We start from the raw sequence: 12,433 nt of genomic DNA, 5'->3' as shown, positions 1-12,433 counted from the left end.
ACGAAGAGACCGTCATGATCAGAGGACTGGAGAAGAGCGGCATAGTACCTATCTCTGGGGAACAAAGGAGAGCCCGTGGAATTATAGGCCAGTGGGCGTAACTCCTATACCTGGAAAGAGTCACTAATTTGCAAGTAACTAAGAGATAGGAGGTTATTAAGTAATAGAATCTCTCTTCTCTCTTCTCTGTGTTGGAAATGAAATTGATCTGAAGAAGTGGGTCTGTCCCACGAAAGCTCATCACCCAATACATCGTTTTGTTAGTCTTTAAAGTGCTACATTTCTGCTGCTTTCTCTCTTGGCAGTCACTCGATAATGAGTAGGACGTCTTCATGTCACCTTCCTATTTTGTGAGTCTGTTGACGTTAGGAGAGTCGTACGCAAAGGAGGACACCTGTGTGAGGGGCCAGTTGCACTGCAGCCATCACACAATCCTTGACAGATAGAAGCCCGGGTCCTGTGGCATGGGTTCCACGGCAACTGGGAGTCTCCTGTCTGCTGCAGCCTTCATCCGCCTTCACAGCCATTGGAGCATCACCTTTGCGTCCCCTCCAGCTGTTCTGCCATGGAGGACTTCTAGGGTCTTTCTTCATCTGGACCCTCCCTCTTAATCTTGTCACCACAGGGGACCGTGCCGAGAGTACCAGGCTCCCGAGGGCATCGCTCTTGGGTTTATTGGAACACACAAGGCCACTCACCATGACAAGGTGATGATCCAGAGAGTGGGAGCCAGAATGGATTTGTCAAGAACAAATCATCCCAAGCCCACTGAATTCTCTTCTTCAGCAGGGTTACTGATCAAGTGAACGGGGATAAGGCTTTAAACCCAGTCCCACATGACATTCCTGTAAACAAACCAGAGAGAAGTGGTCTAGGTGCAGTTGTGATAAGACAGATGCATAACTGGTTGAAGAACATTCTGAGAAAGTAGTTATCAATGGTTCATGGTCAGACTGGAGGGTGTGACCGGTAGGGGTTCGACAGGCCTCTGGATCCAGGGTACCAGTTAATATTTCTGTTAATGATTTGGATAAGGGAGTGGTGAGTGTGCTTTTAAAATTTTCAGACGACGCCAAGGTGGAAGAGATGGCAAGCGCTTGGCGGGAGAGGATGAGAATTAAAAAGAAGTGAATTGGTCTGCACTAAACAAGGTGACATTCAATGAAGACAAGGGCAAAATACTTCCCTGAGGGAAGAAAAATCAAAGGCACAGCTACAAACTGGAGAGTAACTGGCTAGAGCAGGGGTGTGCAAGATACGCCCACAGGCCAGATCTGGCCCCCTAGCCCGTGGCTGCCCCTGTGTCTGTGGAAGGGGGAGAACTTCAGGTGCTGTCCCCACCCCCAGCAAAGTATCTCCGTTGCCATTGGCCAGTTTCATGGACTGCCCTTGCCCCCAGGAAAATCTCTCAGCTGCCATTGGCCGGTGTACAGCCAGTAGGAGCTGTGAGATTTTGCTAGGGGCAGAGTAGTGCAACATAATATCTCAGCTCCTATTGGCTAGTTCCATGGCCTATTTCAGGGCTTTCACTAGTCTCATGAGCAAAATGTCTCAGATGGTATCCAGTAAAAGCCCTCCCGCTCCCCAGCACAGAGCCAAATGGAACAGCCAGTGCAGGGGCTGCTGGTAGGAAGGGGAACCTGCCTCAGAGTGCTGCTGGCCAGGAGGTGCTTAGGTCAATGCCTCCTGGCCAGAGCCTGCCTCTGGCATCAGCCCCTGACTCCCTCCAAGACCCTGCACCCCCTCCGACACCCCTCCCACAGGGCAGAATACTCTCCTGAACTCATAGCCCCTCCTGGACCCGCCACCCCAATCCCTTACCCCATGTCACAACCTCCTCCTCCGTCCAAACTCCCTCTCAGACCACACACCCTACACTATACCCGTAGCTCCCTTCTGCACGCAAGAACAGTCCCAGACCTTGCACCCCTACTCCACAGAAAAGTGCAGCCCTTGACGACATACCAGAATCTTAGAGTGGCCCCACCATCAAACCGTATTGCCCACCCCTGGGCTAGGGGGTAGAACTGCTGCAAAGGGTTTGGCAATCTGTAGTGGAGCTGAAGTGGAATGTGAGCCAATGTGGCAACGTTGCAAACCCAGGGGAGTAGTCTCAGGCACCTTAGAGAAATTGTCGTATGCAGGAGATCAGTGTTCCGCTGCACGTGGCACCCGTGGAGCCTCCGCTGGAGTTCTGGTGTCCGGAGGTTGGTGCTGCTCTTCGGGAAGAATGTGGATAAATTGGAGAAAGTCCAGAATAGGGCAATAAAAATTTTTGAAACGGTTTAGAAGACCCCACCTGCCAGGAAAGGGCTGAAACCGGATGCGTTGATATTGAGTGGAGAAGAGAGAGGCAGGGCCTGAGGACAGCCAGAAGAGGGTTGTGACCAGTTGTTCTGTGTCCACTGAAGTCAGGACAAGAAGTAAAGAGCTTTATCTGCAGCAAGCAGGATGTAGGGCAGATGGTAGGGAAAGCTATCTAACAGAGGGGTTGAGCTCTGCAACGGGTCAGCGTTGCACAGGCGTTATGAAGAGTGCTGAGGACAGGCAGGCATACACAGCAATCTGGATCACTTGATAATCTGGGCCTGTTCAAACAGAGGGCCTTTCAGTACATCCCACTGCAGTTACAGAGCTAGGACAAGGGATACAGGGCATGCCCACAGGCCCCTGGGCCAGTATCCAGCACAGCTGAGAATCCGAAAAGGGTTTAGGGGTCCTGGCGAACAAGCTGCCTTGGGGGCTGGAACAGTTTTTTAGTGGGAGTGCTAAGAGCCATTGACCTAAACTGCAAACCCTGCATATGATGGAAACCACTTCAAACCTGGAGGTGCCACAGCCCCCTGCCCTGGTTGTCGTAATTCCAGCACCTGTGAGCTCAACTTGCTCTCCCAGTGCTATGCAATTGCAACAAACAAACAAACAAACGAATGAATGCACACAGTCCTTGGATGGATACATAGGGCAGTAGTGAGCAGGAGTAAGGGTTGGATTTTACCTGGGTATTGGTAAGACCATTACTGGAACATGATGCACCAGTCCAGTGTCCATATTTTCAAAAGGACGTTGACAACTTGGTAGCTGTGATGTCCTGAATATCACAGGCCATCGTATTTTGCCAGGTTACTCCTGGATTTCAGGCACTCCTTTTATGGCTAGAGCATCTCTTCCAGAAAGGCTGGATGATGAAGAGATGGATTGGCTGCCGCTTCCTGTGGGAGTTTGGTCCAGTGGTTAATCACCTGCACTGTTAACACACTGTGCATTTTTGTAATTGGTCTGTCTTTAATTTCAAGCCATTGGTTCTTATTATGTCTTCCTCAGCCGTTCGTTTCTGGTATTTTCTCCTTATACAGTGTAACTAAGACACAGTTCAGTCTTACTTTCGATGAGCTGGACGGATTGGACTCTTGCGATGTCTCACTGGAAGGGTGTTTCCAGCTTGCACCTGCCCCTTGTTATGTTCTTTGCAGCCTCTCTAGTTTCTCTGTATCGTTTTTAAAATGTTGACCCCAGAGCTCGATGCCCTAATTCCGGCACTGAGCTCCCCAGTGCAGCAGCGAAAGTACAAATCACCCCCCTCTCCTGCCATGTGCCACATGTCCCACAGGGGTGACGTGGTTATAAATTCCTTCACCAGTTGCGAGTCTCTTGCCTGCTGAACGGATGAACACCCTAGCAAAGACCAGGAGTCAATGCAGCGTTCCATACGCAGAGCAGGTTTTGGCTGGTGTCCGGTACGTGGGGCCACGGTCAGGAAAAGAGCTTCTAAGCAGCTGTTCATCCTGTGCACTGAATGAGCCCATGGTCCTAGAGAGGCGAGTCTCACAAGGCATGTGCACAAGAAGGCAGAATTAATGGAACACAGGCAACATATAAACTTGGCTTTACCAAGCTTACAGGGCAGGATTTTGCACCCTTAATAGTGCTCTGGTGATTTTGCAATTAAGGATTTTGCAACCTTAATAGTGCTCCGGTGATTTTGCAATTAAGGATTTTGCACCCTTAATAGTGCTCCGGTGATTTTGCACCCTTAATAGTGCTCCGGTGATTTTGCAATTAAGGATTTTGCACCCTTAATAGTGCTCTTCTCTCACACACAGTTTCTTTTTTGAACTTTTTGTAAATTCTTTGACCAATAGCTGACGTAAGTGTCAGCTGTCCTCATCCACCCACCATCTACCCCCACTAATGAACTCATGATCACAATGCTTGTGCCTCTTGGCGTAGACAGCACATTTCATCAGTAGTTGTCCAAGCCCTTTACAAAAACGGGTGCCAGTGGTAACCACCCTCCCTCTGCATAGGAGGTGATGGAATCACAGAGAGCTTGAGGCCAACACTTCCACGTGTACGGGTTTGAAAGGCACTCTGCACCTCCACTTACGAGGTTCCTGTGCTCAGCACCTCTCAAATTCAGGCCCCCTTACTTAGGTGACTAATTAGAGGGTGCCTGATCTTTCCATTTCCTCCGTCTCATGCTAGGCTACATCTTATGGCACATCAGGAGGCCTCAGATCACAGCCAGTTTATGTCCTAGAAGTTTTTAATAACGGGATCCTAACACTAAAAGCTGTGGGGGAGGACACCCATCATGGCCCCTCCTGTTTGCTGAAGCAGCTTACCAGACATGCAATGGGAGTGCAGGAATTCTGGGGAGTTAAACTCAGGGCCATAAAACCAGAAATTCCTGGGTTCACCTTTGCGTGATTCTCCAGATACGAATTCCCTTTATGATGCACAGGCCTCCACGGGCCTGAGAGCAGATTTGCTTGCCCACAAAGTGCCCAAAGACATGCTCTGAGTGGCCTCTTGTCCTGCACAAGAGCATAAAGGGAGTGGAGCAAACCAGCTGCCAGTGAGTCCCTCTTGCCACCACTGGCTTTGAGGGGGGGGCTGCTGGCTATGCTTCAGTTTGTGTACATCGCTCCCAGCCTGCAGGCACAGCTCATCACAGCAGTGAGCTCCTTTTACCAGCCAACAGTGTAGTTTTCCTCCTGGGACCCAGACGCCTTGTTCTGCGTATCCTGGTTTCAAGCACTGGTCCTTGTGTGTGGGCACTGTGCCCACGCACTGTGTTAGTTCTGCTGGGGGATGCATGTCTGTGGTAAGCATGTGAAATGGGAGTCCTTTAAACATAGGTCTCGAGAGCCCAGGAATTCCCTTTGCAGACATTTCTGATGAGCACAGTGAGGAGCTGTGCTTTGGCTGCAGGGTGGTTTGCCCCACTGCACATGAGCTGGTGGTAACTGGTTGCTTCTGTTAACACAGTCTGCAACGTCTCCGAGCCCATCGGCTCCGGTGTCAGGCCTGCCCCTGACACGCTCAGTGCCCTTGGACCCTTCATGCCTCTCAGCTGCAGTTTTCCCAGCTGATAACGCTCAAGTACAGAGTGGGGAGGGGGCTCTGGGCAGGAGCCTGGGTGTTCTGTCCCGCACATCTGTCCTGATGGGCACACATCTCCAGAGTGCCTGGCAAGTTCAGAACAGAGCCTGGGGACCGTCGGCCCCCCTGTTCCTACTGCCACCCTGGGGCTGAGGAGTGTTTCTTTGTGTCCCAGGTGAACGGGGTGAACGTGGTGAAGGTGGGGCACAAGCAGGTGGTGTCGCTGATCCGGCAGGGGGGGAACCACCTGGTGATGAAAGTCGTCTCCGTCAGCCGCAAGCCAGAGTCAGACGAAGTCGTTCGGAAGAAGGGTAGGTGTGGAACGGCCGGTAATTTCTGAGCAATGAAAGCAAATTCCGCCTTTTCCTACAGGTTGTCCCTCCAGCTGAGCCACCTAGTCCCCTGGGTCCTTATCCCTCCATCCCGGTTCACAGAATCACAGGGCTGGAGGGGACCTCAGGAGGTCATCTAGTCCAGCCCCCTGCTTCAAGCAGGATCAACCCCCACTAAGTCATCCCAGCCAGGACCTTGTCCAGCCGGGACTTAAAAACCTCAAGGGATGGAGAATCCACCACCTCTCTAGGCAACTTATTCCAATGCTTCACCACCCACCTGGTGAAGTAGTTTTTCCTAATATCTAACCTACACCTCTCCCTCTTCAACTTCTGACCATTACTCCTTGTTCTGCCATCTGACACCACTGAGAACAATTTCTCACCCTCCTCTTTAGAGCTCCCCTTCAGGAAGTTGAAGGCTGCTATTAAATCACCTCTAAGTCTTCTCTTCTGTAAATGAAATAAACCCAAATCCCTCAGCCTATCCTCAAAGGTCTTGTGCTCCAGCCCCTTAATCATTTTTGTTGCCCTTCGCTGAACCTGCTCCAGCAAATCCACATCCTTTTTATACTGGGGGTCCCAAAACTGGACATAATATTTCAGATGTGGCCTCACCAGTGCTGAATAAAGAGGAATAACTACTTCTCTAGATGTGCTCAAAATGCTCCTCCTGTTGCACCCTAGTATGCCGTTAGCCTTCTTGGCTACAAGGGCACACCGTTTACTCATATCCAGCTTTTCATCCACCATAACCCCTAGGTCCCTTTCCGTCGTACTGCTGCTGAGCCAGTCGGTCCCCAGCCTATAACAATGCTTGGGATTCTTCTGCCCCAGGTGCAGGACTCTGCACTTCTCATTGAACTGCATCAGATTTCTTTTGTCCCAGTCCTCCAATTTATCCAGGTCCCTCTGGATTCTCTCTCTACCCTCCAATGAATCTACCTCTCCCCCTAGTTTTGTGTCATGCGCAAACTTGCTGAGGGTGCAACCCAGTCCCTCATCCAGGTCATTAATAAAGATGTTGAATAACACTGGCCCCAGAACCAAGCCTTGCGGCACTCCACTTGAAACCGACCGCCATCCAGATATTGAGCCATTGACCACTACCCGTTGAGCCTGATCATCAAGCCAGATTTCTATCCATATTATAGTCCAAGGATCCAATCCACCACCAGCCACCTCTTCCCCTGGGTCCTTAACCCTCCATCCAGGTTCAGCTGCCTCTTCCCTGGGTCCTTAACCCTCCATCCTGGTTCAGCTGTCTCTTCCCCTGGGTCCTTATCCCTCCATCCCGGTTCAGCCGCCTGTTCCCCTGGGTCCTTAACCCTCCATCCCGGTTCAGCCGCCTGTTCCCCTGAGTCCTTCTCCCTCCATCCCGGTTCAGCTGTCTCTTCCCCTGAGTCCTTCTCCCTCCATCCCGGTTCAGCTGCCTCTTCCCCTGGGTCCTTAACCCTCCATCCCGGTTCAGCCCCCTGTTCCCCTGGGTCCTTATCCCACCATCACGGTTCAACTGCCTGTTCCCCTGGGTCCCTCTTCCACCAGCCCGGCTCAGCTACCTGTTCCCCTGGGTCCTTATCCCACCAGCCCGGCTCAGCTGCCTGTTCCCTTGGGTCCCTCTTCCACCAGCCCCGTTCAGCTACCTGTTCCCCTGAGTCCTATCACGCTGGCCCGTCTCAGCCATTTGTTCATAAGAACAAAACAGTGGTAAATTGGGTCAGACCAAAGATCCATCCAGCCCAGTGTCCTGTCTGCCGACAGTGGCCAGTGCCAGGTGCCCCAGAGGGAGTGGACCGAACAGGTCATCATCAAGTGGTCGCTTTCCTGCCATCCATCTTCAGCCTCTTACAAACAGAGACCAGGGACACCATTCCTACCCATCCTGGCTAATAGCGATTAATGGACCGAACCTCCCAGAACTTATCTAGTTCTTTTTATAGGGTTATAGGGTTTTTTGGGGGACAGTTATAGCCCTGGCCTTCACAGTCTTCTCTGGCAGGGAGTTGCACAGGTTGAGTGTGCACTGTGTGAAGAAGAACTTCCTTTTGTTTGTTTTAAACCTGCAGTCCATTAATTTCATTTGGTGTCCTCCAGTTCTGATATTATGGGAACAAGTCGATATTCTTCCCGTCTGTCTCTACACCTGTATCATATCCCCCCTTAGTCTCCTCTTTTCTAAGCTGAAAGATCCTAGTCTCTTTAATCTCTCTTCATATGGGACCCGTTCCAAACTCCTAATCATTGTAGGTGCCCTTTTTTGAACCTTTTCTAATGCCAATATACTTTTTTTGAGATAAGGAGACCACATCTGCACACAGTATTCAAGGCGTGGGTGCACCGTGGTTTTATATAAGGGCAATAAGATGGTCTCTCTCTTATTCTCTATCCCTGTTTTAATGAGTCCTAATATCCTGTTTGCTTTTTTGACTGCCGCTGCATGAATGTTTTCAGAGAACTATCCACAATGACTCCAAGATCTATTTCCTGGTGCATTCTAGCTAAATTAGCCCCCCTCGTACTGTATTTGAAGGTGGGGTTATTCTTTCCAATGTGCATTACTTTACAATTATCCACATTAAATTTCATTTGCCATTTTATTGCCCAGTCACTCAGTTTTGTGAGATCCTTTTAGTTCCTCACAGTCTGCTTTGTTCTTAACTATCTTGAGCACTTCAGTATCATCTGCAAATTTTGCCACCTCACAGTTTACCCCTTTCCTCTGGGTTCTATTCCCACCAGCCCAGCTCAGCCACCTGTTCCCCAGGGTCCTTATTCCTCCTTCCCAACTCAGCCACCTGTTCCCTGAGGTCCTTATCCGACCTGCCCAGCTGAACCATCTGTTCCTCTGGTCCCTATCACACTGGCCTGGCTCAACCACTTGTTCCCCTGGTCCCTATCCCACCAGCCCAGCTCAGCTGCCTGTTCCCCTGCATCCTTATCCTACTGACCCAGCTCAGCCACCTGTTCCCCTGGGTCCTTATCCCATCAGCTTGGCTCAGTCGCCTGTTCCCCTGGGTCCTTATCCCATTGGCCCAGCTCAGCTGCCTGATCCCCTTGGTCCTTGTCGCTACCTTCCAGCTCTGTTGCCTGTTCCCTGGTCCCTATGCCATCGGCCTGGCTCATTTAACTGAGGCACGAGATTGCTGACCACTGAACTGAGCCAGCACCTCTGGAGCTAAAAGCAAGTGTGCTGCCATTTGAGCAGAGCTGTGCCTTGAAACTGGGCACTGTTACGCCTCATCTCCTTGACAGACTGGCACTGCCTGGACCTTGGGCTTTTGGGTGATGCTCTGCCACTCACTCCCCAAGACCGCCGGCTCACCCATGCCGCAGAGCACCAGCACCTGTGCTTTGCTCCTGGCGAGGGCTCCCTGCTTCGAAGGCAGCCCTGGGGATTCCCGGCATGTCGTGGGACGGGTGCGCAGGGGCACTGGCTCGTTTGGAGCTAGGCAGCGGGAATTGCAGCTGAGGCCTCCAGGCCAGAGCTGCTTCGCAGTGAGAACAGGCAGCCTGCGCCGATTCTGCAGGGTGCCCTGAGCGTGCAGTGCAGGCCTGAAGCACCATGGCAGTCGCGGCACTGCCCCGTGGGCAGCGGAAAGTGCACCAGCACCGCACGGTCTCAGGCTGGCAGCTCCAGCCAGCACAAAAGAAGGGAGTTTTGCCAGTGGTCCTGGGCTCCCGCTTGGGCTGAGAGAGGCCCCCTCCCTCTGCCGCCGTAGGGCATCCTCATGCATCTCCTCTGGCTGCCCCACTCTTCCGCCAAAGAGTGCAAGGGCTGGAATGTCCCATCAGGGCTCAGAGGGCTTAGGGAAGGGGGCCACATGCAGCCAGGTGTGGCTCCTTATCCTGAGCCCCTGAGGACCTTAAAGCCTCTACCAGGGCAGGGCAGAGCTCTGGTCTGCCATGTTCCCACACCCACGCTGGCTTCCCTGGCAGGCCCCTCACTCCTTCCGTGAGGCCCTGGGGCTCCTGGCAGCTTTAGGCAGGGGAATTATTCACAGGCCATCTACATAAGCACCTGCAGAGGACCAGAAAGTTCACACCTGGGTTCTAGGTTTTCCATGGCAAGTGGATGCACCTCAGGCCCCAAAGACACATTAGGCTTTGGCAATTTCTGTGGCTCTGTGCAGGAGGGGGAAGGGAATTTCTGCTGCTGTCTGGCACAGCTCCTGCCAGCAAGAGGGGTAGGGAGGGAGAGCTCAATGGTTAGAGCATTGACCTTGTAAACCCAAAGTCATGAGCACAGTCCTTGAGGGGCCTTTCAAGGTTCTAGGGCAGGTTAGGGTCAAGGATGGTGATAGGTCCTGCTGTGAGTGCAGGGAACTGGACTTGACGACCTCGCAAGGTCCCTTCCTGCTCTATGAGACAGATGTACATGTTGGGTGAGGATTGGGACCCTGGTTTGCAGGAGAGGTGCTGAGTGCGAATAGTAGCCGTGGCCTGCAGGGAGAATCACTGGATGGGGATCATGTTCCCGGTCCGCAGGGGAAGGTGCTGGGTGCGGATTGTGGCCCCAGGCGCAGAGGAAGGTGCTGAGTGTGGATCGTGGCCCCAGCTCACACAGGGAAGTGCCCAGTGTGGATCGTGGCCCCAAGCGCAGAGGACGGTGCTGGGTGACGATCGTGGCACCAGCCCACAGGGGAAGGCGCTGGGTGCAGATTGTGGCCCCAAGCGCAGAGGAAGGTGCTGGGTGAGGATCGTGGCGCCAGCTCACATAGGGAAGTGCCCAGTGTGGATCGTGGCCCCAGCCCACATGGGGAGGTGCTGGGTGCAGATTGTGGCCCCAAGCGCAGGGGGAGGTGCTGGGTGAGGATCGTGGCCCCAGCTCACACAGGGAAGTGCCCAGTGTGGATCGTGGCCCCAGCCCACAGGGGGAGGTGCTGGGTGTGGATTGTGGCCCCAGCTCACACAGGGAGGTGCCTAGTGCAGATCGTGGCCCCAGCCCACAGGGGAAGGCGCTGGGTGCGGATTGTAGCCCCAGGCGCAGGGGAAGGCGCTGGGTGCAGATTGTGGCCCCAAGCGCAGAGGAAGGTGCTGGGTGCGGATCATGGCCCCAGCTCACATAGGGAGGTGCCTAGTGTGGCTCATGGCCCCAGCCCACAGGAGAAGGTGCTGGGTGCAGATCGTGGCCCCAGCTCACATAGGGAGGTGTTTAGTGTGGCTCATGGCCCCAGCCCACAGGGGAAGGTGCTGGGTGCAGATCGTGGCCCCAGCTCACATAGGGAGGTGTTCAGTATGGCTCATGGCCCCAGCCCACAGGAGAAGGTGCTGGGTGCAGATTGTGGCCCCAGCTCACATAGGGAGGTGTTTAGTGTGGCTCGTGTCCCCAGCCCACAGGGGAAGGCGCTGGGTGCGGATCGTGGCCCCAAGCACAGAGGAAGGTGCTGGGTGCAGATCGTGGCCCCAAGCGCAGAGGAAGGTGCTGGGTGCGGATCGTGGCCCCAGCTCACATAGGGAGGTATTTAGTGTGGCTCATGGCCCCAGCCCACAGGAGAAGGTGCTGGGTGCAGATCGTGGCCCCAGCTCACATAGGGAGGTGTTTAGTGTGGCTCGTGGCCCCAGCCCGCAGGGGAAGGTGCTGGGTGCGGATCGTGGCCCCAGCTCACATAGGGAGGTGCCTAGTATGGCTCGTGGCCCCAGCCCGCAGGGGAAGGTGCTGAGTGCAGATTGTGGCCCCAGCTCACATAGGGAGGTGTTTAGTGTGGCTCATGGCCCCAGCCCGCAGGGGAAGGTGCTGGGTGCGGATCGTGGCCCCAGCTCACATAGGGAGGTGTTTAGTGTGGCTTGTGGCCCCAGCCCGCAGGGGAAGTTGCTGGGTGCGGATCGTGGCCCCAGCTCACATAGGGAGGTGTTCAGTGTGGCTCATGGCCCCAGCCTGCAGGGGAAGTTGCTGGGTGCGGATCGTGGCCCCAGCTCACATAGGGAGGTGTTCAGTGTGGCTCGTGGCCCCAGCCCGCAGGGGAAGGTGCTGGGTGTGGATCTTGGCCCCGGCTCACACGGGGGGGTGGCAGCTGCGAAGTCCCTCCCTGCTGGGGCATGTGGAACATCAGAGAGCTGTTTGGTGTGGGGAGGAGGTGTGCAGGGGAGTGGCTCTTCCCAGCCTGTGCTGTGGGGCCCGCATGGCCCTTCCAGCCAGCAGCAGCTCCCTGGGCCTTTCCAAGCTGTCTGAGCCCCTGAGCGATCAGCAGCTTCCCCGGCCAGGTGACGCACGAGGGCAGGCTCCGGCGGCAGGGCAGGGCAGAGCAGGGGTGCGTTTAGCGGCGAGGGTCGGCGTGCAGAGGAGCCCGGGGCGGTGCCTGCTCCTGTCGGGAGCGTGGCTGGGCGCCAGGCGATGAGGGAAGGAAGACACGAGGAGAGGGGGAGGGAGGCAGCTCTGCGTGCTGACACTAAGAGCTGTAATTATACTGTCACTGCTCGAGAGCACGAGCCGTGGGAAAGACTGAGGCTCGGGAGCCAGTGCTGGGATCCTGCCGGCGCCGCTTCCTGCTCCTCGTCCTGTGCCTCCGGCCCCTTCTGCCTCTTCCTCCACACCAGCTTCCTCTCCAGGCCTGCTGCGGGAGCCTGGCTGGGGCTGCAGGGGACGGGACACCCGCTCCTCCTTCCGCAGCAGCAGGGAGCAGAGTGAACCTGCAGGCCGCACCCGGGCCCAGGCCTCACCGAGCAGGTGGCCTCCCGGGCGCCCCTTTGGCTGGAGGAAGACTGCTCCTTCGAGGCTC

At 54.6% G+C, this 12,433-nt stretch overlaps 1 protein-coding gene across 6 annotated transcripts in view; it reads left to right on the top strand.

Annotated features, from left to right (window-relative positions):
• The window catches only part of SHANK3 (SH3 and multiple ankyrin repeat domains 3), an 857,838-nt gene that overhangs the window by 778,391 nt on the left and 67,014 nt on the right, over nt 1-12,433 (top strand). For all 6 annotated transcript variants that reach the window (XR_012642513.1, XR_012642514.1, XM_074976815.1 and 3 more), the window contains exon 18: nt 5,561-5,696. Coding sequence is in view for 4 of the 6 variants with exons in the window: in XM_074976815.1 (XP_074832916.1) it covers nt 5,561-5,696 (136 nt within the window). In the remaining 2 variants the exon portion in view is untranslated. The remainder of the gene's footprint in view (nt 1-5,560; nt 5,697-12,433) is intronic.

This window comes from Carettochelys insculpta, chromosome 1 (assembly GCF_033958435.1).
Source record: "Carettochelys insculpta isolate YL-2023 chromosome 1, ASM3395843v1, whole genome shotgun sequence".
NCBI classification, from domain to species: Eukaryota; Metazoa; Chordata; order Testudines; family Carettochelyidae; genus Carettochelys; species Carettochelys insculpta.
Note: the sequence above shows the minus strand (reverse complement) of the source record. Positions and strands in the feature narration are given on the sequence as shown.